Source organism: Python bivittatus, unplaced genomic scaffold, assembly GCF_059951505.1.
Source record: "Python bivittatus isolate LINGU-HERP-01145 unplaced genomic scaffold, Pbiv_v1 ctg000080_np1212, whole genome shotgun sequence".
NCBI classification, from domain to species: domain Eukaryota; kingdom Metazoa; phylum Chordata; class Lepidosauria; order Squamata; family Pythonidae; genus Python; species Python bivittatus.
This window is the reverse complement of record NW_028277035.1, coordinates 86,191,084-86,218,548: the sequence shown is the minus strand read 5'-3', so window position 1 is coordinate 86,218,548 and position 27,465 is coordinate 86,191,084. Positions and strand designations below refer to the sequence as shown.

Here is a 27,465-nt window from a genome sequence, read left to right as displayed (position 1 = left end):
CCACTTCTTTCCCCCTCCGCTCTGCAACGCTGTCATTCCAGAAGACCTCGTTTAGCGCCCGCCCAGCCTTAACCCCGGACAGGAAGGACTCCTTCTGAGCAGAAGACCCGGGATTCCGCCCAAACAGACTACAAAGAGCGCCTCGTAGCCTAGAGCGGCAAGCGGTGGCTCCGCTCTACCCCTGCGCGGCCCCTCCTCTAAATTCAGTAGCCGTTCTCTATGGTGATTTTACGGGCTCGGAGGTACGGGTCTTGCGCCAAGCTGCTGCAGCAGCCGCTGCGGCCGGAGCGTAGCCATCCCCGCCTCCTCCAAAAGGGCCGCCACAACAGAAGGGACGACATGAACGCCCGGCCGACCCCGCTGCCTCGAGCGACTCCCTGGCGCTCCCTGCCTTGCCCGCGCACCGAACTCCGCCTCGACCTGGTACTCTGTGGCGGACAGACCTTCCGGTTAGTGCGCCCCCTGGCGGCTCCCAGCCAGGAATTGCAACCTTTTCAAAAGCATCCCCCTTGAATTGCCCCTGCCTGTCCGCGGCGCCCCTTCTCCCTTAACGCGAGCTCCGCGTCCCTTGGGCGGCTTCTCCTTGGTGCCTTTTTGCTTGCCCGTCTCTGGGTTTGCCGCCTTTCTGCCTCTTGGCGACGCCCCAGGGTAGTGCAACTCTTGGGTGCATGGAGGCTCGGTGATGAAGGAAGCTGCGCTTTGAATGCATGGAAACCCTGGCAGGCGCGCGCGCGCGCGAGTCTACGTGGGGAAAAGAGCGAGAGATTATGGCAAAGCTCTCTTCGTAACGTTGCATGCGTTCTGCCTTGTGCAGCAATGCTCCTGCAGGCTCTTTCCACCATCCACAACCACCCTTCCTTTTTTTGTTCATCCCCACTTGTAAGAAGGATGGCTGTCGTTCCTTCTTTTTGCAAAGAGGTGATGGCACTCATTTGGGTTTTTGGGGGGGAGGGAGGGGCTACCATTTGCATTTGCTAATGGTGCTCCCCCTTTCCTCCCTCCCCCAAAGCCACAGTACCATTACATTTAGAAAGCTCCTCTAATTCTTCTAAGCAGGATCGATCAGTAGAATCAATTCAGTCCTTTTGATTTCTGCATATAATTCTTGCCTTCGTGGAGCTAAAGCCTTGAGTTGTACTACAGCTCCAATCCTTCCCCTTTGGCACAGCCATTGGCTTTCTGAATTCTCTTATGCTGCTATTGTATTGTAAGAGAACCTGAGAGAGCACTTACAATAGAAGAGAATATCTGCAGCTCAGGATTGAATTGTGGAGTCCTCGGTGTTCTCTGAGCTTGGTTGTTTGATTGCTGACATTTCATTACCCAACTAGGTAACATCAGTGCTTGTGAGTGTGGGATTTGCTCCCTGTTTATATACAGTAGCTTTCCCTGCCATGGTTGGTGGGGGTGTGGTTTTCTCCTTAGCACTCATTACCTGGTTGGGTAATGAAACATCTGCAAGCAAACAACCAAGCTTAGAGAGCACCAAGGACTCCACAGATCACTTACAGGCCTACAAAAAATCTGCTGGATCAGGTGAAAGCCGCAACTTGCCCAGCATTGTGTGACTGACCAGTTGCATCTGGGAGCTCATCGGCAGAACTGGAGAAGTACTTCTCTACTATTGTTGCAGTCCATCAAATGTGATTTAAGGCTTGCTCTCTTTGACTCTGCAGGACCTATGCAGCTATGAAGACTAGAAACCACTGATAGCCCAATCTTCCCTGAATCGTACATTTGAAAGGTGCCATTCGGGCCATCTAGTCCAGTCCTCTGCTCAATGTGTGTGTGTTGTGTGTGTGTGTGTGTGTATGCGCATGCCTTCAAGTCAGTGTTGACTCCTGGTGACTACCTGGATAGGACAACTGTCTAGACGGGTCCCTGCAGTTTTCTTGGCAAGATTTTGGAAGTGATTTGCCCTTGCCTCCTCCTCCTTCCCAGGACTAAGAGAGAGGGACTGGCCCAAAGTCCTCCATCTGGTTTCGTGCCTAAGGCAGGACTCACGGTCTCCCGATTTCTAGCCTGGTGCCTTAACCACTACACCAAACTGGCTCTCTCTCTGCTCAGTACAGGAATCTAAATGAAAGAATCCCTAATAGAGGAGGTCTAGTCTCCCATTTGAACACACCCAATGAAAAGAAGCCCATCACCTCTCTGGGTTGTTGGTTGCACTGTCAAACTGCTCTTCCTATTAGGAAGTTTTCCCCCCCTAATGTTCAATGAGCACCTCTCCTTCATAAACTTAAATCCTTTCTGCAGTGTCCTGCATTCTGGAATGAGAAAGAATAAATTTTGGCTTTCTCTGTGACATTCTTTCAGGTATTTGAAAAGTACTATCATATCCTGAGTCATCTTTTCTCATGGCTAAACACACTCAGCTCCTTCAGTCTTCCATGTCTCTCCAATTTCTCTGAATCCTTCTTAAAGTGTTGTATCCCAAACTGGACACAGTTCTCACAAAGGGAGCTGGCCAAAGCAAAATAAAGAGGAACAATTGCTTCCCATGATTTAGAAATTATACTTCTGTTGATGCAGTGTAAAATTGCATTTGCCTTTTTTATAGCCAGATCACCCTGCTGGCTCGTATGTGTTTGAAATCAACTGTTATTCCAGTGTCTTTTTTTACAAATACCATTCCTCCATCCTGTAACTGTTGATTTGATTTGTCTCTTTTAAATTTTATTTTACTTTCAGCCCATTTCTCTTTTCTGTTAAAATCATTGATTGACTGATTATGTGCCATCAAGTCAGTGCTGACTCTTAGCAACCACATAGATAGATTTTCTCCATGACAATCTGTCTCTCACCTGGTCTTTCAGTCTTCCAACGGTGCACTCATAGCCACTATAACTGAATCCATCCACCTTGCTGCTGGTTGTCCTCTTCTTCTCTTTCCTTCCACCTTTCCCAGTATTAGAGCCTTTTCCAGAGAGCTGGGTCTTCGCATCATGTGTCCGAAGTAGAATAATTTGAGCCTGGTCATTTGGGCCTTGAGTGAGAACTCTGGGTTGATTTGTTTGATGATCCATCAGTTTGTTTTCTTGGCTGTCCACAATATTCTCAGGAATCTTCTCCGACACCAAAGTTCAGAAGCATCAATACTTTTCCTATCCTGCTTCTTCAAGGTCCAACTTTCACTTCCATAGCACGTCACAGGGAATACCATGGCTTGCACAATTTTGATCTTTGTAAGTATAGACACATCACGGCATTTGAATATCTTTTCCAAGGCCTTCATGGCTCCTCTACTGAGTGGCATAGATCTTGACTGCTTGTTCCTTTACTTACTGCTTGTTCCTTAGTTATCATCACTAATGAAGATAACTTTGATATCTTCATTATCAGTTTTGAGGCTGGTTGTTATACCTTTGTACAAGTTGTTATTACACATAGTCCTTGCTTAACAGCTGCCCTTTTAGCAACCGTTTGAAGTTATGCCAGTGCTGAAAAAGTAATTTTATGACTGGTCTTTGCACTTACAACCATTGCAGCACCTGCACGGTCATGTGATCAAGATTTGGGCACTTCACAACTGGTGAGTGTTTATTACTGTCACAGCATCCTGTGGTCACACAATTGCCATTTGTGACCTTCACAGCCAGCTTCTGACAAGCAGAGTCAATGGAGAAGCCTGGAGTAAAATTGTAAGTTGCGGACATGTGATGTCTCGCTTAACTGCAGCAGAAGTGAGGTCATAAGTCTGTTGCAGTCACATGATATCTCGTTTAATGACCGTGTTGCTTGGCAACAGAGCTGTGGGTCCCAGTTGTGGTTGCTAAGCAAGGACTATCTGTAGTTTGGTTATATTAAAATCATATTGAATTTTATTTCTGTCTTCTAGAAATAAAACTGCATGATCTCAGGGAAAGAAATATTTGATATAAGGAGATGCCAGTGGGAACAAGATGAATGCCCGTGCCTGCTCTAAATCACCTTTTCCCCTTCAAATCTGGATCAATATGCAGCGCTATTAGTTACCCCACTCAATTTTGTGTCATCTGCAAGTTGGATAAACATTCTCTCTACCTATTCATCTAAATCATTAATAAAAATACTGAAGAATAGAGGACCCAAGACTGATTGTTGCAGCATCCCATTTGATATCAGACTCCAATATGATGAGAAACCATTGATGAATATTATTTGATTTTCAAGCCAGCTACATATCCAGTTAATTATCATGTAATCTAGCCTATACTTAACTACTTTGCTCATCACCATGTCATATGCTGCTGAAATCAAGATACATTACTGTATGTCTTTAGCTTTCCCACAGAGAAGCTACCTGATCAAAACATAAAACAAGGATAAATTTGCAGGATTTGTTCTTGATAAATCCATGCTGATTTCAAGTACCTACTGCATTGTTTTCAAGGTGCTTACGGATTGATTTCCTTATGATTTGTTCTATAATCTTCTCAGATGTTGATGTAATATTACTGCTCTGTTGTTTGCTGGATTTTCCTTTTCTCTTTTATGAAGGTAGAGATAACATCTCTTCTCCTCCAGACACTTCACCCATTCTCCAGGATTTCTGAAAGATAAAGGTTTGACTTTCAGCTAGTTTCTTGAGTATCCTCGAATGCAATTTATCTGGCCCTGGAAATTTAAACTCATTCAAGGTTAAAAGGTATCCCCAACCACATTTCTAACAGTCTCAGCCTTCAATCCTGCCCTTTCATCCTGATTCTCACAATTTCTCACTGATTCTCGCTGGTGGAAGACCTATTAAACTAACAATCAAATTATTGGCCTTTTTTGATAACTATTAACATTTTCCTGCCTTTACTGACCACTTGTAAAGGCAGGAACATGTTCTCTTTTAAAAAAAAAAAAAATCTGAAGAAGCTCTTCTTGTTACTTTTAGCATCCTTTGTTAATCTCAGCTCATTTTGTGATACTAATTTTACAGTTCAGGCTATTTGTCTCAGCTTTTGTGACCCAGCCTTCTTTCCATATATATGTGCCCTTTTTTGTCTTCAGTTCTTCACTAAGCTTTATGTATAGCTACATTAATTATTTCTGGTTACAGAATACATTTCTGTACATTTATTCCTTTACTGGAAATCTGGATAATAGATTTCAAAGAGACAATCAAAGTCCAGAAAAATAAAATTCTGGGCAACCATTTATTAGTGGGAATAATTGGGAAGGGTTCCTTTTCTTAGGTGAACTTTCAACAAGAGGAAGAGCAGCTCCATTTGGCTTAACCTTGGTGTACATAATAAAGATGTACATTCTTATTAAATAAGCCCACTCATCCTTAAAGGATTTTAAATTTAGCATGCATCTCCCTGCCTGACTAAGCTACAGAAAATGAAAGGAAGCAAAGGCACGAGGTTTGCTACTTTCCTCCTCCCAAGTAAATCTGTACAACAAGAGACCTCTGGAAGAAAGTGAATGGGGGCAGCATTTACTTTAGGGAGTGTTACATCCTCTATCAGTTTTTGTTTTGGGGCCTTCTTTCTTTGAAGTGATAAATCCCTGTCTTTTTTTATCACTGAAATGTGGTGATTTGCTGTTCCAATCCTTTGAAGTTTTCTTCAAGGACTGCCATGAACTTGTGTTTACTGCGAATATAAGTCATGTTTGGGGCAAGGAAAACAAACATGCCACAAGCTTGCAGACTCCTATATTTTCATCTTCACCTTTCTCTTCTTAGGGCACTACCAGTAGAAAGGTCTTTATCTCTTCCCAGGCTTTCTCTTGACTTACAGGGAATTTGTTAGGGATTCCCACTTAAATTCTTCCATCAGACTTCCCGGGCCACTCAGCGAAGTTACTTCAGATGTGAGAGCCTTTTATTCTTCTTACACTCTCTGCTTCCTCAGTAGGAAGCAGAGAGTCAGTCATCAGGGCAATCAGCTCTCCACAGTTCTCATCATTAGCTCTTGTTCAATTTGTCTGTTCCCCCTTTAAAAAGATCTAATTTAATGATCTGTCAGCAGCAAATTTCATAGTTTAACTACCCTTGACAAGGATGTTACGCTTTAAGGTTCTTACTGATAGTAAAGCTAAGAAAAACATTGGCATTTAAGCATTTTTGCTAATGATAGTATTTAGTAGAGTATATTTGGTATTAGAAGTACTTGGATGTGCACCCAGGAAGATGGATTATGCTACAGTGTAGGCTGAAATATATATAATGTCCAAGCTAACAAGTGGTATGCAGAGGTCTCTGATGCTGTTTCTCTGAAGTGACATATTGCATATGTTGGCTCCCAACCACACTCTGAAACTCTTTAGACACTATAACAAGATTCAGTCTGAACCTCGGTTTTATTTTATTTGTATGTTTTGTAGCTATAAATACAGAAATCACACTGCACCCTGAAATATCAGAATCTTGGGGAAGGAACACATAGGAATACTGAGACAGATGTCAGGAGAGAAACAGTGTAGAAGAACATTTAAGAGTCCTGGACTTGGAATTCAAATACTGATTTCAAATCTTACTTCAATTGTGGCACTTTGTGGACCAGTCACTTCTCTCAACATACAGTTCTCACTGGAGCATTGTCCAGATGCAAAAATCCCCTTGCATGTTCCCCTGAAGTCCTTGGAAAAAAGGTGGGGTATAAATGTGTATGAATCTTTTTGCATTATCTGGGCAAACTCTTTTAAAGTTCCCTGTGTTCTCAGAGGCCCAACTGTGGGATGTACAGGAAAGGAGCTTCTCCTTGGTCACTTGCAAGCAATGGAGTGCACTTCTCCCAGAAATAAATTTAGTTCTCACTCCTTCCATTTTCAGTAAAGGAATTAAGAGTGTACCTTCCAACCATGCCTTTTGAATTGCGTGACTGATCATGGTAATTGCATTTTAATTGATAATAATTTATATTGTTCACCTCTTTGAGGGCTCTTTGGATGAAAGGCAGGAAGTAATAACTCTTATAATAATATCCATTAGAAGTGATGTTTGGGGAAGGGATTACTTAATGGTAGAGCACATGATGCTTTTTACACAGAAAGACCCAGCTTCTATCACTGGTTATTTGTTCAAAAGGATCAGATAGCTGATCAGGGTTGATTGGAGAGAGCTGCTGTACAAAGAGACGCTACTGAGGTAGTTCAAAAACAGGCTCGTTAGTTATAGGAAACTTCCAATTTTTCTTTTCCCATTTCATTTTTTCTTGCTTAGAGGTTTATAGGCATGCTGTGTTTTTCTCTCATTAACTTGGCCCTTAAGTTCACTTAGCAGTACTGCTACATTGTACCATCTTGCAATCTAATACAGTGTTTCTCAACCTTGGCCACTTGAAGATGTGTGGGCTTTAACTCCCAGAATTCCCCAGCCAGTTTCCTGGAAACTGGCTGGGGAATTCTGGGAGTTAAAGCCCACACATCTTCAAGTGGCCAAGGTTGAGAAACACTGGTCTAATATAATTGTTAATACTTAAATTGCACACAACCTGAAGGAAAGTTAGGAAAGTTTCTCATTCCCTCATTTCCCCCTATAGCCATTTTAGAAAACTTCTTCATAGAATGGAAGGGGGCTGCCCTTGTATCATTTGAGAGAAGTTTGAGAGAAAAGACATGAGATTTGAAATGTTCCTTTTATGAACTTCACTATTAACTTATTTTGGGACCCAAACCAGAGTGGTTCTAGTGCAGACTTTGTTATTCTGGTGAATCGTGACTCAGACATTTTTCATAGGTGACCTCATTTTTAAGAAATGTGGCAACTAAGTTGAGAAATGAGGTATTGACTGGAGGATCTGGATGGCCTTTTTAGGTGACACTTGGCTGTTTCTGCTGCTAACCAAGCCTGTGATTTTCTCAGGTGGTCTGAAACCAGCCCCGGCTACTGGACTGGCGTGCTGGCTGGACGGGTTTGGACCCTCACTCAGTCTGAGGAACAACTCTGGTACACCTTGCATGAAGAGGAAAAGGAGGAGGGTAGCAGAGAGGAAGAATGCCTCTCCGAACCCCCCCTGAAGAAGAGCAGGAAGCAAACACATCCTGACCCTAGTCGTGCTGGGACCAGCGAACGTTCGGGCAGCCATTTGTCAGGAGAGCTGGCTCGGGGAATAGATGGGTTGACTCCTTCGCAGATCCTCCAGGACTATTTCCAGCTACATGTAAATGTATCTGCCTTATACCAGGGTTGGTCTTTCGTTGACTCGCACTTCCGGGAAGTAGCCGTTAAATTCCCAGGTAGGCGAACTAAGAAATAACACTGGAGAGTGATGTATTGCTGTAAGAAAAGTACATGGTTTTTTACATGATGAAGAAATAGTGCAATATCCTAATTTGTGCACAAGCATTTATTTTCAGGAAATAGAACAATGTGATGTTTTGTTTAGCTGAGAGTAGTTGACCAGCAGCAAAGCTGTATCTTGTGATATCAAGAGTGCAAGATTTCTCATAGAATCTGATGCAGGATTTGCATTCTTAAATGTCTTTATTTTTATTCACTTTAGGGAACAAACATTGTCCTTGTCTGGCAGAGGGAGATTTGAAAATGGGCAGACAAGTGACCCTGAAGTGAGGCGTTCTTGCCCAGAGATTCCTCTGATTCCTACATGGACATCTAGCTCTTACTGCTAGTACTATGAAAATCCAGAAATCAGAAACCATCTTATAATTCAGCACCAATAAAAACTGAATTCCTCGGTTAATTTAAACATAAAATACATGACTGGTGATAGGAAGATAGTAGTGAGGTCTCAAAGCCTACCCAAAGCTTTAACTCAGTCTCTTCCCTCCCTGCAAAGAGGTTACCTCTGAAATTTCATCCTGCACATTTGTCAACTTTTTAAAATCATGTTAAGGGTTAGGTACTTTTGATTTTAACTGAGAATCTTGGGAAAATAATTTACAGATGAACCTGCAGGGCCTCAAATGGGGCCTCTCTCCCTCCTTCAAAGCCTTTCCCTTTCTCCTGCGACTCTTGCAAGAGTCTTTCTCTTTTTGAAGAAAAAAGTGTCGATGGAGCAAACCTGCAGTCTCGGTTGCTATTGCACCCAAGTGCAAGCAGGTTATCCTCCATGCAGGAAGAGGCAGCAAGCATCACTCATCACTCCTCATCTCCTGCACAGGGGAATCTGGTGGCCCTAGGGAGTGATGCTTCAGCTCAGTGGAGAGAGCTTCTGGCCCAAGGCTGCATCCTGGCATTGACCAGCCAAGATGGAATGCTGAATCTGCTTCTCAGGTCAGGTCCAATGTCCCAGTGGTGCTCTACCCCAGGAATGAATCCCACAGAGTGCTTGCAGGGCTGGGCGCTAAGTGCTCATCCCACTTAATCCCAATAACTGCTAGGTTTCAAGTTTTTAGAGTCGACTGAGTGCTTGGCTGGCTCTTTCTTCCTCCAGGCGTAAGGGTGCTGCGGCAGGACCCAGTGGAATGCCTCTTCTCCTTTATCTGCACTTCCAACAACCACTTGTCACGCATCACCAACATGATTCAACACTTGTGCCAGGCCTTTGGGCGCCGCCTCTGCCAGCTGGACACCAAGACTTATCATGCATTTCCCTCATTGCAAGCAATGGCAGGTAAACCTTAGGCAGCTAAGTTGCTTTGTTGCCTTTCCCTCAACAAAGCATCCTTCTATGTGTCTAACTCCTTTGCTTCCTGTCCTGTTCCCAAAAGGACACATTAAAAAAATGCTCTTCTCTGTGTCAAAAGACTGTAACTGTGGAACAGATATTTATCATGCAATGCTAATATAACTGCATCTGTTTTGCACAACTTAAACCTACATTTCAAAAAGGTTGGATTTATTGTTACAAAACCTGTGTTTTTCTCCATTAATTTCCTTGCTTTTTTCTACCTATTATGTGCTTGGGAAAGACAGACAGTATGGGAGGCAACAGAGGAGCACTTCTGTGCTGTGGCCACTGAGCACGCAAGAGGTTGACTTGGCCATTGGCTGAGAGCAAGGAGATCTGGAGCACTTTCAGGTTTAGAAAATGGACCCCCTTGGGTGAGGCTGCCCAGCCCCATGCCTGCTCCCAAATAATCTGGGTTTTGGTAGCTACGCCAAGTAAGTTTGAAAATTTTGGCGTGGGGATAACTTGGGGTGAGGCAGAAAAGCATAATGTGGCAGAGACCCTTGTAGACAGAGAGGTGGGGAGCTGTCAGCCTTGTGAGGTGGTCTAGACAAGAAGCACACTCAGAAGAACTAGCTCTACTTTATTGTAAAGTTACCTTAACAGAATCTTGAAAGACTAAAAGTATATTTCTCCCCTGTCATCTTTACAGCCCAAGAAACTACGGAGGGTCCCTTCTGAGATGTTTGCCACACTCACATTCCTGCTGAGGGCTAAGCTCCCTCTTATCCGACCATTTCCCTGGCTGCAGCTCTTTCCCCTGTCTTCCAAGGTCATTCCCACGTACCATTACAGGAGCTGACTTGCAAGTAACAGAAAGCAAACATGGGACTTTCCAAGATGTAGAGAACCTGTGGAAGTTTATTCTTCCCAGGCTCTTGAGCATTCAGGGCCAGGGGCTGAAAACAAAAACAGACTTTTTGGAACCTCAGCAGTCCAAGCTAAGAACTCACAGTAAAGCTTAACATAAAATAACTGACCAAGGAAGTAAATGGATCTGGAGGCAGCAGATTGAGGCTTGTTCTCCTGCTCTCACACTAACAGTAAGTCTTCCAGCCTCAACTATGGCTGTATAAGTAACTCCTTGAGAAGTCTCTGGCCCCTTCCCTCCCACTGAGGAAGGCTTTCAAGCAAGAGGAACCATCTGTCCTCTCTGCCTGGGCAAAGCTGAGTCCCAGCCAGACAGCGCAGAAGGGTGGAGGAGTTTATTTAATAAGCCTGATCAGGTAATCCAGTAGATGCTTTCTGCAGGCTTCTCCTTGTCATCCTCTGGCATCTGCCATCTCCCTCATCCTTCTTCTCCAACCCTCACACCTGTCCTTTCTTCCAAGCAACCTTTATGCTTAGCAAGCATTGAGTCTGCAGGTATTCATACTCTGGGTCTAGGGCTTTCTCACACAGAGGTTGGTGTTTTCCTTTCACCACACATAGGGAAGCTGTTAGCTGATGTCCAGCAACTTTTGGACTGCTTTGAGAATGCCAGACGAGAGTGTGAGAGCACTCCTGTTAACCTAGGAGGTGATCTTCCTGTTTCAGATGAGCTGTTTCAGTATGATTGTGACTTCCTCCTTTCACACTACTCCATTCATACTCTTAAGGAGGGATAGATGTCTGATTTCCGTTATCTGTGTCCATTCCAGGGTCACAGGGCTAGCTGATTCAACGTGCAATTTTACTATAGTCCTGCTTTAAATCATGGAGGGCCTATTTCTGAAATAATAAAGGGCATAAGTAAAAAATAAAATAAATTAAACCTCCACATACCTTATTTGTAGTCATCATTTCCATCCCAACAGGACTTCTCACTTATTATTATTATTACACTTCATATACCACTGAGTACCAACGTTTTTCAGCAATCTGCAGCTAGGAAAACCCTAATAGCAATGTGTTCTGTACGCCATCTCGATATGACTCTCTTAAGAGCGATTCAGTAGTTATTCAAGATCTCTTAATTTATTATAGGTCATATAGCTGAAGAAATGTTTAAGTGCTTGGGAACACGACTCAGCAAGGATAAGGAAACCATTGGCAATTCAGGCTTGTAAAGGATGAATACACCCAAGTGGACATTGATCTGAAGGAAAAGTCAATGTAAGATTGCACATAGAAGTGCTGAAGGCTTAGCTTAAAAGCGCAGTTGTCAATTGCTGGGAACGTAGATATCCGCCGTTGGTTTTTGACGCTGGCTACTCTTCTCACCAACAATCAATGGTATAGAAAGAATGAATGGACTGGGAGAAGGCACCACTCTCATAAACCAAACTCTCATAAACCTTCCTTGAAAGATCCTTCGAGCCTTTGACTGGGCAGTTTGTACAAGGATACTTGCAGTTTTGTTAGATGCGTAAAGACATTTGTGCCATGAAGAGTGACATGATGCACTGTCCATTAGCACCATTGCCTAATAGTCCTTACTCATTGCTTGGATGGAACCAAGTCACTGGTAACTTAGGGAACTGAAACAAGTTATGAGAAAATACGTCCCCGAGATGAGCTACAAAGGTCCATCCTGCAGCAAAAATTCTATTTGCTTGCTAAAGGAAAATTCTGAATTTATTCTCCTTTAAGAAAGAGCTGGTTAACAGTCTGTTGGGAGACTTGGTGAGTATGCAGCAGATACTAAGGTTAGGACAAAAGTGCCTAGGACTATTCCTTTGAGGATTAAATTCTTACTTGGGTGTAGGTCAATTTGATAAAACGATGGTGTTGCTCTATTGTTCCTTCTGCAGCTGAACTGTAAGCTGTCTTATATCTCTTCGTCAGGCATTAGTTGACTGAAGTGGCACTGCCTATTCTTGCTGAAAATAGAATTATTTCTGGATCTGGTTTCATGTCTTCGTTTCTTTGGGTGAACCGTTGCAGGAGCAGATACAGAGGCTCGGCTGAGGGACCTGGGGTTTGGTTATCGGGCACGGTTTATTAGTGAGAGCGCCCGCGCTGTTCTGAAGACTCTCGGTGGTGCCACCGGCCTACAGCAATTGCGCACCGTCCCTTATGAGCAGGCTCGGCACGCCTTGTGCACCCTTCCTGGAGTGGGAGTCAAGGTGAGCATGAGCCAGGCCCCCTCCCTAACTGTTTTTCTGGTTAGCCAAAGTGTGTGGGCTAATTGGCTGTGCCTGTTTTGGGGACACGTAGTTTTGGTTTGTGAGGAAGGGCTTGAGGTAGCTTCGCTTTTGCTGTGGGAGGCCACCAAGGCCTCCCAGAGATCCAGAAACATTCAGGCCACTTCCAACCTTTGAGGCCTTAGCTATAATAAAAATGAAAAATGACCACTTGTGAAACAAAGCCGTTTTACATTTAACTCTAAAAACATAGCAAGGGCCTCAATTTGAGGCCCCAACAAAACAGTGGACTGTAACTGAACTCTTTTTTAAAAATAAAAACAGAGCAAGTGCCTAAATTTGAGGCCCCATTTTTGCTGAAGGCCAAACCCCCTTCCCTGGCCCCACATCTGATTATCTCTGATAATCAAACAATGACAGATGTATTCTTCAATCAGAATAAACCTGTTGATTTGTTCATCCTGGGAAAAACTTGGTGGCTTCCCATGTTCATGAGGCAAGGGGAGTTGAAGCCTGGAGTCATTGTAACGACCCCTATCCTGTGGATCAGCCTCCCCCTAGAAGTTAGATTAGCCTCCCCTTTAGTAACTTTTTAGAAGCTGGTAAAGATGGAGCTCTTATGAAGAGTATTTGGGGTCTAAGTTGGGATCATGCTATCTGTGTTTACTATTGTTTGTTGCTGTGATTAAAATGGACTTATTTTAATATGTCATATGGTATTTTCATTACTGTGGACATTTTTGGAACTCTTATTTACTGTTATATCAGCAATATAGAGAATATGGTAGCATACAAATTTGATAAACGTTGCTGTGGTGCAACATTCTTCTTCTCCCTTGCAGGTGGCCGACTGTGTGTGCCTCATGGCGTTGGACAAAGCTGAAGCCGTACCGGTGGACACCCATATATGGCAGGTTGCCAAACGTTACTATGGTCAAGAGTTGGGCATGGGGGCCCGCAGCGTGACGGAGCGTGTCCATCGAGAGATTGGTGAGGGTGCTTTGGAATGGGTTTTGCTTGCTTGTGAGCTGAAGCGTAAGACCATCTTGGGTTTCCCTTTTACACTGGGAATCATTCTCACTGCTTCCATCTCTGTGTCAAGTTTCAAACTTTCAGATTTATTTATTTACTTACTTACTTACAGGACTTGTATGGCCACCTATCTCATACAATGACTCTAGGCAGCTCACTACAATCCATAAAACATAGTTAAAAACATATCCTTCCTCCCAGGCGCCAGACCAAACATCCTCACAGCTTAACCCCACATCCTAGCCCAATTTTAGGGGAAGAGCCAGGTCTTCACAGCCCTCTGAAAGGCTAAAAGGGTAGGGATCCCTCTGATCTCCTGTGGGAGGCTGTTCCAAAGGACTGGGATGGCCACTGAGAAGGCATGCCCCCGAGGTTCCATCAGATGGCACCATTTAAGAGAGGGATCCTGGAGCACACCCACCCTATCTGACCTAGTAGGATGGGCAGATGCCTTCAGGGAGAGGCAGTCCCACCAGTAACCTGGCCCTGTGCCATGTAGGGCTTTAAAGGTGATAACCATCACCTTGAATTGCACCCGGAAAGCTACTGGAAGCCAATGCAGCTCATGCAACAGTGGTGTTATTTGGGTGAACCATGGGACACCCAAAACTGTGCGTGGTGCTGCATTCTGGACCAGTTGCAGCTTCCGGATGGTCTACAAGGGCAGGCCCATGTAGAGCGCATTGCAGTAATCCAAACGAGAGGTGACTAAGGCATGGGTGACTGAACAAGGCCTACTGGTCCAGGAATGCATTTCAGAAAACATATATGTCAAAATGGCTGTGGTGAGTCAGACCTATTTCAACCACATCTTATTTCCCATAGTGGTCAATGATAAGCTCTGGGAAATCTCCAGCAGGACAAGAGGCCATTAGCTTTACTGGAAGCAATATGCCACACAGCAATTATAAATAGCATTTTTTCCAGTAAACTTCATTTCCATGAAGTTTCCTATCCACCAGGTAGCATTACAGAGGGTGGTCTTGGTGGAAGGAAGGATAACTCTGGTCAGCAGCTAAGCTAAATATGGACCACCATACCTGGTCTTCCACTGCACCTGCCTTCAGTTGTAATCCAGCATTTGGGACACACTGAGGTTCCTGGAAAACAGTTCCTAAAAGCCTAGCCTGAATGAGCTTCAGAGGGATAAAGTTAGAGAAAAGGCCCAGTTGAGCTTCATAAAGAAAATGTACCAAGGGCTAACCTTCCAACACATTAAGAGCTTCAAGTATGTAATAGCCTCTTGGATGAGAAGCCAAATAATTTTATGCTTGTAATATTGACATCCTAAATTGTAATTAATATTGATAGAAGTTTTACTTTTCTTTTTCTATTTTCAATAGCTACTTAAATAATAGAATGTTATATATTCAGTAGCTTCTTAAATAATAGAATGTTATATAAACATTACTGCATTGAAACCATATAAATATAAACCTTAACAATACAATAAAAGGGGGAAAAAAGTCTGTAATAGCCTCCTCTAGTCTGGAAAAAACTTAAAATAGCAGTGGTAGTCCTCTGGACATTCTGGGACAGGAAATTTCCATTAGCAGTCTAGAAGCATTCAAAACCACCCATAGATATTTAAAGCTTGATACAAGTCCTGTTAAATCTTTAATTTCCCCTCCAGCAGACGCCTAGAACTGAAATACAATAATATGAGAAGGGATATGAGCTATCTCAAGAAATGAACCCTTATTCCATTTTTCAAGCTATGTGGTCTTGTCTGCCACATCCTAATTTAAATTCACTTTGCCTTCAGGGAACTTCTTCCGCAGCCTTTGGGGACCATATTCTGGATGGGCGCAAGCGGTGAGTGTGCAAATTGCTTTCCCCTTTGCCCACTGTGGCCAGAGGTAGGTGTAAAGAGGTCAGATGCCAGGCTGGGAGAACGTATCTCTGTATATGGTGCATAAACTTTCTGTCCTTATATTAGCAAAATGCAGAACTGATATAGAGTACATAGCTCAGCAACACAAGTATCTGAACTCTCATTTTTTAAAGCAAGCTTCTATTCCTCAAGGTAGATATGGGACATCATGATCTAGTGGTGGGACATAGTCATGATTGGGGAGTCTTTTGGGGCTGAATTAGTGGATAGTAGTTTGGTCCAGTGGTTAAGACATGGATTAGGAGAGAGGAAACATGAGTTCTAGTCCTCCCTTGGGCCCAGAAGCCAGCTGGGTGATTTAGCTTGTTGTTCTCTGAGAGCCCTAGAAAGAAGGCAGTGGCAAACCCCTTCTGAAAATGTTGCCTAAAAATTGTATGGACTTCTCTATGTAGTTGCTAGGAGTCAAGTTAGACTCAAGACAAAAAACAAAAACTGACAGTGGATCAGGATAGGTAGATTCTTCTCCCTCTCACTGTCTTACAGATCGAGAGTCAGTCAGTCAGTCAGTCAGTCAGTCTTCCTTCCTTCCTTCCTTCCTTCCTTCCTTCCTTCCTTCCTTCCTTCCTTCCTTCCTTCCTTCCTTCCTTCCTTCCTTCCTTCCTTCCCTCCATCCCTCTTCCACCTCCATCCAGATCCTTCCTTTCTTCCTTCCACCTCCATCCAGGTGTAGATACGCCCCCTCGCACAGCCCCCTTTGTTCCTCCAGTTCTATATACCAAGACAGGAGCAGCCATGATGGAGATTCCTGGAGGGTGATACTAAAGCCTTCTCCAGTGACCCTGATGAACACTGATGGCCTCAAGCTCCCACTTTCTCTTCCCAACTTTCTCTTCCCAACTTCCCAGCTAGAGGCAGATCAGGTGGATGATGGAAAGAAATTGAGAGGAATGTTGTTTGGCTCTGCAGTTCATGGTTTGACCACTTGACAGTGGCTCCAAAGGTCCAGTGATTATCTCAGGAATTAGAGATAGGAATTAGGAGAAGGGAATACAGTTTCTAGTGGATAGGGTATAAGGACATTAATCCTAAACTTTTCCGTACTCCCTCATCTTATATTAGTGCATATATCTGGGCTGCAAAAATCTGAATTAGATTGCAGCAGTGAGACACAGGAAAAAATTCTCCTCCTAGCTGCCATCCCCAGGTGACCTGCATGTTTGCAGTCATGCCTTATATGGCCCATTTTCTCAATATCTGTAAGCCTTTGTGCCATCCAGCCCTTTCCCTTTCTTGTCAGGTCCTGTTCTGTGCTGACCTAAGGAAGAACCAAGAGTCCTCAGATCCAGATGCCAAGCACCGTTGCATCAAAGTTGCCAGGAGCAGCCATTCCACCTTGACATAGTAACCTCTCTTGCAGCTCAACATTATTTGTGTGACTGATTCAGGCAAGCAAGAAGGCCTTCCCTGTTCAGGGCTGGAGCCAGAGGGAAACCACCACGCTAAGAATAAGGATTCTGCCTGAGCCGCTGAAAAAGACTGAGGCAGCTGTATGTTGTGGGGCTCCTCAAACAGCTGCTACTACTTTTCCTTTTTAATTTTTTTGTCTTTTTCCCACCAGAGTTGCTTGTAGCATAAGCTTCTCATGTAGCTGCCATGTATTGTAAACAGTAGAATGTTCCCCCACTTCCTTGTGACTTTTGTAAGTGAAATAGGCTTGCTGTACATTAGTATTGGGCATCAGGCAGTTTTTCAAGCAGGCCAGACAAGATTCATTTGCTCTAATTCAGGGCCATCTCGTTAGAATGTCCCATGCACAGGTGTTTGGAAAGAGGTGGCAAGTATCAGCCAGGGCAGTCTGGACTCTCCTGAATTGCCAGTGATGTTGCTAACAGTTGTCTGAGGGTAGGCAGGAATTGGGTGGGCTTTGCCCTGATCCCCCAAGGAATTCCAGCTGACACATTCGGTCTGCTAAATGTCACCGGTAGCTTAACGGCATCCCATCCAATTAAAACATATTCCGCTTTAAAAGGAGGGAGTGGGTTGTATTGCCAAGTTCTCTTGGTCTCTCATTTATAAAACGGTGTATGTGGAGGTGTCGGTCTGCACACACTCTGTAATGCTAGATCCATTCACAGAGGCTGCTTGTGATGGGCTCACTTTTTGTGGTAGATGACGCCTCCATCATTTGACTGTTAGCTAAGAAAAGAGGGATCCCCACAGTTCAAAGTTGGCTACCTCAGGATGCTAGTGTTTTAGAACATGTTCAGCCTTTGGCACCAGTTGTATTAAGACTGCGTCCCATGGAGTAACTTAATTCTACCTAACTTAGCTCCATTGCTTCAGTTTTTCACCCACTTACCTGGAGAAAAGCCCTGTTGAACTTAGAGTGGCTTGCACCTGAGTAGATGGGTGGGGTTGCCCTATAAGTGAAGACCACCTCCAGCTGATTTGTGTTGTGCTGGTGATCATATTCTAAAGGAGGGAACTGGTCATTGGAGATAGTGATGATTTCCAGGTGGTTTACTGAAATGGCTACAGTATTGTGCCAAAACCCAGCATTAACAGGAATCTGTTTTAAAAGATATTTCGTTTGTCTGAAGTCTAGAGTTAGGTAGAATTAAGTCTGGTTTGATGTCTTGATGCTCATCTAGTTGCTGAGCAAGCCCCTTATTCTTGTAAAACAGCCCTCCTCTCTTTTCCACTTATGTGTTTGCTTATGTATATGTGACTCAACAGCTCCTCCCATTTTCTTTGCTGCCCCATGTATTCAGAATGCTAAACCTAATATTCAATCCTCTATAATACCCTACCTTTTCTCTCCTTCATTAATATTCTCCATTTCTATAATGAAATTGTAAATTAGGCTCCTAAACCCAAATAATGAGCATGCTGCAGCCTAGCTGAGCACTTTTCTGGTTTCAGGCAACATTTCCTTGAATCTCACTATCAGAACAGAGACTTTTAAAGTGTGCAACCTGGTCTGGCTGTGGCCTGCTTTTATTGTGTACTGTTTTAGGAAACCATTATATCGTCTCTGTTACCCAAGCCCACTTCTCTCTTTTGTCTTTGACCTTTTCTAGTGGTTTGGGGCAAAGATCTACTTATTTTTATCCTTTTATAAAGTGCTTCTAAAGTTATTTCTAAGTGCTGTATCAATCATAATAAAACAATGCTGGTTTGTCCCTTAGGACTCTTCTAGCACTGTTTGTCCCTTCACATTGGATCCTAAAAGTGTGCCTACAACCTGATTGCATTCATCTCAGGCAGCCAATTTATGGCAGTTTCCCCTTTTTGGGGCCAGCCTTTGACAAACCTGGAGTGGGGCTAGCCTTGCGTGCTTCCTTTTTAATACAAGAACAAGCAAAAGCGTAGAAACGTTATGAAGTTCCTCTTGAACCAAGAGGGTGGAAGAAAAGGTCAACAAGACAAAATTATGAGCTATGAGGTTTCAGATCAGGCAGGAGAAGCCCTAGTTATACCAGATAAATGGCCCCAGGACTACTGTGGATGAAGACAGATAGAACATTTTAAGAGTAGTCAGTGGTATCTTCACTAGGAGGTTTCTCATGCTAGGAATTGTCAAACTCAATCTCCCAGTAACCCTCTCCTATTTCATGCAACTTTGAGAAGTGAAAGAGACATACATACATTTATGAGTTTATTCTTACTTTAAGCCCCACCCACCCCACTAGCTACAAAATATTAAGAATAATTTTACAACTGCCAGGGATTATTGAAAATATATGATCCCAGCTGGCTTTTCCCCACTTCACAATGTGACCACCTGCAAAACTGCTACAATTTTTTTCTAGTCTGGGTAACTCTGTAAGAGGACAGCCATAGTGCTATAAAATGACCACTCTTAAAACATTACCAGTCTTTATCCAGAGTTGGCAAATGACATTGGAAGAGGCACAGCTGGCCCCAAGAAAGCAATGACCCTTCAGTACAGCTCAATCTACTCTAGTGTCCTCAGAGATCAAATCCCATAAACCATCACTCAGGATAGCCATGGCCCCTCACATCCAGAGGGCAGTAGGAAAGCTTCTTTAGCTTCTATATTCCTTGACTGTAGAAAAACAGCTTCTACTCCTGGAGAAACTTCAATAGATCAAGTCCTTGTTGTGGAAGGCTACAAGCTACTCCAAACTTCTCTCTGCAAACAAACAAACTTTATTCTCCAACACTGCACGCAACTGAGCCAAGTGCCAGCTACCGTGTATGTCCTCATCCCTTGGGGTCTGCTTGATTGGGTCATGTGGGAGAAGCAGGGTTTCTCATTGGTTTCCTCAAGCACAAGATTGTGTGCACAGTTGGAAATCAAACTCCTACTTGAGTAGTTGCTGCAAAAATCCAGAGGGATCTTGAATACTTCTTCCCAAGACCTAGCCACTCACATGATGGGCCAAAGAGGATGACATTACTGCTGGCTTCAGATGAGGAATGAGCATAGGGCTCAGGATGGGTCTTGTTGGTGTGGCCAACGGGGTGGGGGGTGGAGCAGGAGAGGAAAAAGCATCTCCAGGGAAGTGTGTGGCTTAGAGAGTACTAGCCTCCACTTCCAGATTCTGGAGAATGCCACTAAATAGAGGACAAGTTCCATTCCCCTATAATGGGACTCAGTCGTACTTTGCTGGGAAGATGTGATGGTGGTCCCAGACCCTTCCCTAGCTCTTCTTACAACAGGATGGGAGGGCTGGGCTTGGGACTGCCCACTCGGTTATGATTGCTGCTGGCTCTGCCATCTATAGTCCTCTGCCTTTGGTGAATGTTCAGTCCTGAGTTTGGCGATGAGAGCCATTCCCCAAGGATTCCTCACTGCTATTAGTAGCTGAGCCTGAAGAAGACAAAGGGGGAGAAAAGGATAATCAAGACCAGATTAACTAGAAAGTAGACGATTCCAGTGCTTCCACAGGTTCAAAAAAGGGAACCTACCCAGTCCCTATTTTCTGTGCTTAGTGACCAGATTCATTCCATGGTTGATAATATGGTACTTTAGCTCTATCTTTGGAATGTGTTTTAAGGAGACATTTGTTATGAACAACATAAAATGAACTAAATACCCCATGTGTACATCACTGGGACTATGATGTACATAGAAGCTCCTATTGACTTGAGCTGATCTTCAGAATGGGATGGCTTAGGAAGGTAAGAAGGTCCTGAAGACCTGGTTCTTCTTCCAGGTGCTGGCCCAGCTGTAACTAACTATGTGAGTTGTGTGACTGGTCCCCAGCGTGATCAGTTTTATCTGTGAGTTTTGGCAGCATGACAAATAGGCTCAAAAATAAAGATCAAATATAGCACTGCTGTCACCACTGGCCGACAGACATCAATGCTCACAATGGAAGAGGGGACTTTGAGGAGAAAGGCCACACAGAGACACTCCTAACCTCTCACCATTGCTCTCCTGCATGGCTTGGCCAGGACCTTCTTGACTGGTTCCAAGTTGTAGCTTCCTCATATGCCTCACCACAGCTGTTGCATTGAAGGCTTGCTAAATGGGAGAAATGAGAGAAAATTAAAAAAAACAAGACAAATGCCACTTTGCAGCAAACTTTTCAGCAATCAAGCAAAACTTTAAGAATAACTCCTTTGCTTCCTTCCCCTGCATTCAACGCTGCCAAGAACTGGTGCTGGGGAAGACAGGAATGCAGCTAGGAACATCACTTAAGTTATAACGGTTATCGGCCTTCCCCCACTTGATGTCCATGCCATTCTTCATCATTTGGGAGGAAGAGGAAGCTTGGGAAGGAGAGGGGTATAAATGTTAAACAAAACAAGCACCGGAATAATAAAATAGCATCTTTGGGGCGTCCTCACCTTCCACTTGCTTTTGGCAAAGTTCTTTTTGATCTGCTCACTGACTGACTGATGGATGTTCTTATCTAGCGCAGTGTCTCCAGCAATCCTGAGAAGAGGGAAAACATTCATTCCTGTTGACAGACACCCCACTTCCATAAGAGGTAAGGGGGCCCGCTGTTAAAGAGAGACTAGTGGTGTTACCACAGTTGGTGGATAAGGTCCCCAAAGAAGCTCATCGGGTTACCTATGTTGCGGTCAGTTTAGCATTTATTTTTACAGGGCTTTATTTTAGGTTGTATGTTTTAAATATAACACACTCAAAGTACACCAAATTATGCAATAAAGATAAGAATTCTGCCAACAAAATAGAGCATGCAGAATTAATATAAAACTTTCCAACTTCCAATTTCCAAATGAAATTGAGAACTCCATTATAGGAGACTTTGTGCATTAACAAGGAAAGGGCATCATGGGGAGAAGGAATAAGTGCATGGGCACTTCTATTTCTCTAAATCAAGTAACACTTGGCTTTTATTCTTCCTGCATATTTTCACTCTCTGCCAGCTGATAATCTGAACACCCTTAGATGGGTATCTGAGAGCGCATTCCAAAGTGGCTTCGGACAAAAATAGCCATGTAATCACCTATATCAATAATTAAATTTTAGGGAGACTGAGATCAGCAGTTTGTAATAACGTATACTAAGTATTCATGAATATGTGTTTCTTTAAGCAGTATGCTTTATCTGAAATTTGACTGTGGCAAACAGAACATCAGAAGGAAAAAACCCTGGCCTGAGTGGCAGGTATGGATGAGGGGCAGTGGAGCTACTATACATGAGAAAAGGAATAAAGATACAGAAAGACACCAAAGCCACACCAACCCTGTTTAAGGTTCAAAAGCCAAATGGCTCAACCATTTTTTAATTCTTACCATGGGTGTTGTAGTGCTTGCTCACAAGTGAATCGCTTCTTGGGATCTCTCTCCATTAAATGTTGGATGAAATCTTTGGCTGGAAGCAGAAAGAAGATGAGGAGCAAACTGTGCCACTACAGCACCTACAGAATGTTACTTGATTTGGGCATTCAGAGAAAGTAAGATGCCTCTCCCCTCACCTGATTCCGATATGTCATCCCAGTAGGGAGAATCAAATTCATATTCGGCCTTCAAGATCTGTTCAAACAGCTTGGTATCGTTCTCATCGTAAAATGGGGGATACCCACACAATCTGAGATAAAAGAGGGGGGATAGGTCATGCGTGACTATAAAATCTAGAGGTCCATGCTGCAGGGAGGGGAATACAGATTGGGAACAGGTGAAACAGTGAGGAAGAGAAGTATATGCATGGGAGAGGAGAAAGAGAAAGAGAAGTGGTTATACCTGGACCCAGAAGTGAGAAGAGGAAGGACAGGAAGAGAGCCAGGGCTAATATTAGCGCTATTAAACTTTCCTGTAGAGACAGTGAATACCAGGTATAGCTGCAGTAATTCCAAACTAGTAATTCCACCCTCATGATAAAAAAGTAATCCCCCATTAGCCAAAGCTTTTGGGAGAAAGACAGCTGATCTGAGAACAGCAGGCTAGGAAAAGCTGTGGCCCTCCAGATGTTGTTGATCTGAAACTCCTAGGAGTTTGATGCTGGCTAGGTCTGCTGAGAAGTATTGTGAGCAAGATCTGGATTCTGGATGAAGAGGTCAATCTCAGCTTTCATTTAAAAATACAAGTTTCTGGGCTGTGCAATGTGTGAACATATACCTGTAAGTACCAAAATGGTTTCTACCATCAACTTGGAAGATCCAGGCTCAACGATTGCTCTGTTCAATTTCCAAGTCCACAGTCACTCTGGGTCTGGGTGGCATATTGGCTCTGGAGCTAAGACATTTCAAAGGTGCTACTTTCTTATCTTGTTAAGGTCTTGTTTTGCATGCCACCTTGGACAGCACTGTAAATAGGGGAGTGCACAAAGCCATCCTTTCAGGCAGGGTGCCCCCAAGGCATTGATCTCCTCTACTGAATTGGTTGACAAAAGGGCATCTGTCTTTTGTTGAGATCTCATGAAAATTCTCCAGCTGGAGCACCCATCCTTCTTATGATAGACATGAGTGACTTGGCGAGTCTGCTCCTGTGGTCAGCAATCTCCTTGATGTATTCCACTGATAGGTATGAGGTGTTTCTCCACCCATGTCCTTAGACATGTGAGTTCCCTCTAAAGGTCCTTTAATCTGGATCTGCCCTAATTATTTAAATAGTCCTTAGATGTCATGTCTGTTTGCACCAATGGTGGTGCAGAGTGCTTTTAGGAGTCATACGTCCCTCCACTCCAGCTGACTGAATAGCAGCGGTGTTGATTTATAATGGGGTCACACTGTGCCCTCACCTGTTTTGGAAGTGAGCTTCCCACACATACACAGTTCTTGTACTTTATGCAGGCATGGATTAACCAGCCCCTTTTCCACCTGTCTTCACCCATAAGACTATTATGTCCAATTTCTACATTAATCTGCAAAATAATATGTATTGGCAAATTCATTTTCACTCAAAACACACTTTCCTGACTTAGTTTGTTACCCTTTTTTGTGAACCCAAAACATTCAGAAAGTACAGAAACAAGTTGGGAAACCAAGCTATAATCCATATTTCAACACGGGGGATTGGGATCACATCTTTCAAAATGTGAAAAATTAAATTCCTTGTCAATCTCTAATTTGCAATAGTGCTCCATCTAAAGAAGCCAATTGTTTTAAAATGGACAGATCAATTTTTGTGGCATGAATTAACAACCTCAGAGACAGAATAGTATCACCTCTGTGGCAAAACACAGAGATACTGCAATTATGCCCTAGACTGAGGCAAGGAGAGAAAAACGTCATGACCAAAGTGAGTGGAATTTCTAGCCCTTCAAATTCCAAAAGGGGAATCATATAACATTTCTCAAGCCACATGCAAAGGAATAACAATGGACCATTGGAGCAGCTATGCAAATGCCAAATGAATCCTGGAAGGCAAAGGGGCAAGATCATGTTTGAAGTTCATCAAATACGATGCCCTAGACAGAGATGTATTGAGGAGTAACAGAAAGTATTATCAGTCCTCCCTATCCCCCTGTCTACCCCTCTCCTCCAATTCCACTCAATACATACAAGATGTAGGCAATGACTCCAATAGACCAGCAGTCCACAGCCTTGCTGTAAGGCTTCTGTGCCAAGACTTCAGGAGCTGGATCAGGTCAGGGGGGAGCAGCAGGAAAGAAAGAATGCAACCATTAGAGACTGAAATATGTTGCTATGTCCACTGTTATTTATTGGTTAATATAACCCTTACACTAGAGAGCACCTTCAGAGGTGGTGGAAGGCTTTCAGATGTTGGATTCCAGTAGAGCTAGTCAATAGACTCGCTATTTAGCAATGATAGTCCAACAGCATCTGGGAAGCCACAGATTGCTTGACCCAATTCTGAGAGTTGCTATCCCATTAATTGAGCTAATGATCAAAAATCTATTAATATATTTTTTTAAGTTAATTGAATTGCTTCCTACTAAAACTGATTTCAAGCTTCCATCTTCCTCCAGGATAATTCTCAGTTCTGGCCCAGAATATTTGTTCAGTCCTTTTTCCTTCACAACACATGGAAGTCATTTGGAGGTCTCATGCCTCCAAATTCTATCCCATCTCAGGTCCAACATACCTAGAGGTACCTGGTTAAAGTATGTTGAAATATGACCAAGAGGAGGCAACTGAGTGTCTTTACATGTTGCTGAACTGCAATTCCAGAACCCCTTAGTCCTGGTCATGCTTCCTAGGGATGCTGGAACTGCACAGGTTACCTATCCTTGGTGTTGGCTAGTACATCAACTATGTGAACTTCTTAATGTATCTTCAGTTAGGTTTGAAGCACAACAATTCAAGAAGACAGGTTTTCCCCTCCATACTCTCTTTCTTCTCTCACCTTCCCCAGTTAGGAGGGGAGAGGGGACAGTAAAATCTAGGTTACTTGCATGTTAGAGCACATTAGCAGTAAGAAGGCATGGCTTTGCTAGAGTCAGCTGCAAAGAACATTTAACACCGCACTTAATAGAACACAATACCGTATTACTTGGCAATCCCTGTACCAAAGAATCGACTCCTGTCATATGATTACTCAAAATAAATTCTCTTTACAGGAGAAATCCCATTTCTCACTGCTCCTTAGCAGCATGCTCCCTGCACCGTTCTTCTAAAGCAGCTGCTGTCTCTGCCACTTCTCATTCAATTGGGTGGCTGTGGAAATCCTGAATTAGCCCTTTGTTTATCAATTACTCTTCCTGAGGAGAGCCTTTAGTGAAACATTAAATACAGTAATTTGCTTGGGCTGCAAAGAGAAAACCAAAGAGAAAATCCTCCCAACCTGGAATGAAAATGACTCAAAGAGGGGCAATTTAGGAAAGCTGCAGTGACAAAGGAACACCAAACAACATATTACAAGTTTCTTTAGAAGAAAGGGGCAAAGGAGAAAGGTACTAATTATAAGGGTGGGAGTGACTGGACAGAGAGTGAAAAAGAACCCAGAAGAATCCCTGTTAATGTAAAAAATTCTGCCCACATCGATGTTCCTGTGTAATCACCAGAAGCTGGACTCAAGGAAGTCTTTACCTTTTAAGATTGATAAGATTCATTATTACTTTGGCTTGTTACTCTCCCCCTGCCCAAATATTACTTTTATTACTTGGGGGGGGGCTTTGTTGCTCACCCACGTAGCCAGGAGTCCCACATGCTGTGGACATGACACTGCCCGAGCCTTCTATCTTCGACAGCCCAAAGTCACTAATCATGATCTTGGAATCCTCATCTAGGCTGTAATAGAGCAGGTTCTCAGGCTGATGGGGATGGGGAATTGGAAGAAAACAAGGAGGCAGAATTGGGAGAATTTAACAGGTTTATCAGACTGCAGAATAAGTTGAGAGTAAATCCATGCAACCAGATCCTCAGACTGTATTTTAAAAAAATGCTTCAAATCATTAAAAAATGTTAAAAACCCATCCTACAAAATAAAATAACAGAAATAACCCTGAACAAAACAGGCTATGGAAAATAAGTACCTGAAATAAAACCTGGATCAATTAAAAAAATCTGAGCCAAGTTTCCTAAAGCTGGCCTTAAAAGATAAGCATCATTTTAGAAAGGAACTAGATAGGATGTAGTTCAGAGAAGGAAACAGGTTGGGATTCCAATCTTCTAAACAGTGCCAAGAGGAAAGAGACATAAGGGTAGAATTGATCAAAGGGATGGACCCACGCTAAAACGGCTATTTCCTTGTGTAGGCTTTTGGCAGCCATGTCATGGCCTCTGCAGCGTCCTTCCGTATTTCGCACAGTATTGCAGTGAACGCAGCTATCTTCTTTCCCAGGAAATACAGATGCAAACACCCCACACACATACACACACAACTAGAAGCTTCTCATATCAACAGTGTGATCAGTACTGGTCAGTAACCATTGACAGATGAGCCCCAGCCTGAGGCAGGAAGAGGCCCCCCATTTCCTGTTATGCACTCACCCCATGAGCTCCCTCCCCACACCCATCTCAGCAACAGCAGTCCAGCTGCCATTGAATCTTCAGCTGGTTACCCCGTAGACAGCAGCAACGCTGCTCTAGCAAGCTACATGCTTTACGCATGTTGAAACAGCTGTTCCAAGTGACAGGCTGGGAAGGCAGCAGGTGAGAGCTGGTCCCCAGTTTGCTACCTGTCCTGGTCTACCACTGAGAGTGTCTCTTTCATTTTGCCTTAAGGTTAGAGACAGCCCTGCACCCAGAGGATCAGCACAGGTTGCTCGCTTAGAAGATACATCTTAGACATATGTCCCTGGGAGAGGCCCATTTTTTCCTGGGACAACTGAACTGACCCAGCCGTGAGGTGGGATGGGCAGTTGCGACAGGCATGGAGGTGAGGGATGGATGAGGAATGGAGAAAGCTATGCAAGACATCTGGTCAGTCTTGCAATCGCTAAGTTACCTGCATCCTTCCAGAATTGTGAAAGACACTGTCCTTTCACCAGTGTGAAGGGAGATGTGAAAGCCAATTTGCTCACTGTTGTATATTGGAATGGAATGGAGGGAGTTTCTGTTTCGTTTTCTTTCACTAAGCATCAAAACATCTTGGCTGATCCTGTTTGGTCATAAGCAGCCACTGAGGAGTGTTCGGTGTG

The 27,465-nt window shown here is 43.6% G+C and overlaps 2 protein-coding genes across 2 annotated transcripts in view; one reads left to right on the top strand and one right to left on the bottom strand.

The window, feature by feature from the left end:
* OGG1 (8-oxoguanine DNA glycosylase) lies at positions 1 to 18,669 on the top strand. The gene is made up of 7 exons (XM_007425391.3): positions 1 to 449; positions 7,784 to 8,157; positions 9,315 to 9,494; positions 12,417 to 12,598; positions 13,459 to 13,606; positions 15,414 to 15,463; positions 16,780 to 18,669. The coding sequence occupies exons 1-7, from the start codon at positions 220 to 222 to the stop codon at positions 16,882 to 16,884; spliced, it is 1,269 nt and encodes a 422-aa protein (XP_007425453.2). The 5' UTR covers positions 1 to 219; the 3' UTR covers positions 16,885 to 18,669.
* Positions 18,670 to 19,127: 458 nt separating this feature from the next.
* CAMK1 (calcium/calmodulin dependent protein kinase I) overlaps positions 19,128 to 27,465 on the bottom strand; it is a 30,955-nt gene continuing 22,617 nt past the window's right edge. The window contains exons 6-12 of the mRNA XM_088134500.1: positions 26,010 to 26,136; positions 24,425 to 24,500; positions 22,400 to 22,512; positions 22,218 to 22,296; positions 21,303 to 21,390; positions 20,880 to 20,976; positions 19,128 to 20,319 (exon numbers count right to left, since the gene is read on the bottom strand). Of these exons, the coding sequence (XP_087990626.1) occupies positions 20,255 to 20,319; positions 20,880 to 20,976; positions 21,303 to 21,390; positions 22,218 to 22,296; positions 22,400 to 22,512; positions 24,425 to 24,500; positions 26,010 to 26,136 (645 nt within the window). The 3' untranslated portion in view covers positions 19,128 to 20,254. The remainder of the gene's footprint in view (positions 20,320 to 20,879; positions 20,977 to 21,302; positions 21,391 to 22,217; positions 22,297 to 22,399; positions 22,513 to 24,424; positions 24,501 to 26,009; positions 26,137 to 27,465) is intronic.

What these genes read in the sequence shown, in the direction of transcription:
- OGG1 (XM_007425391.3), top strand. Translation starts at nt 220, where the DNA reads ATGGTGATTTTACGGGCTCGGAGGTACGGGTCTTGCGCCAAGCTGCTG. An exon ending in CTCATTGCAAGCAATGGCAG is followed by an intron (nt 9,495 to 12,416) that starts GTAAACCTTAGG and finishes GAACCGTTGCAG; the next exon opens with GAGCAGATACAGAGGCTCGG. An exon ending in ATTCTGGATGGGCGCAAGCG is followed by an intron (nt 15,464 to 16,779) that starts GTGAGTGTGCAA and finishes CTTTCTTGTCAG; the next exon opens with GTCCTGTTCTGTGCTGACCT.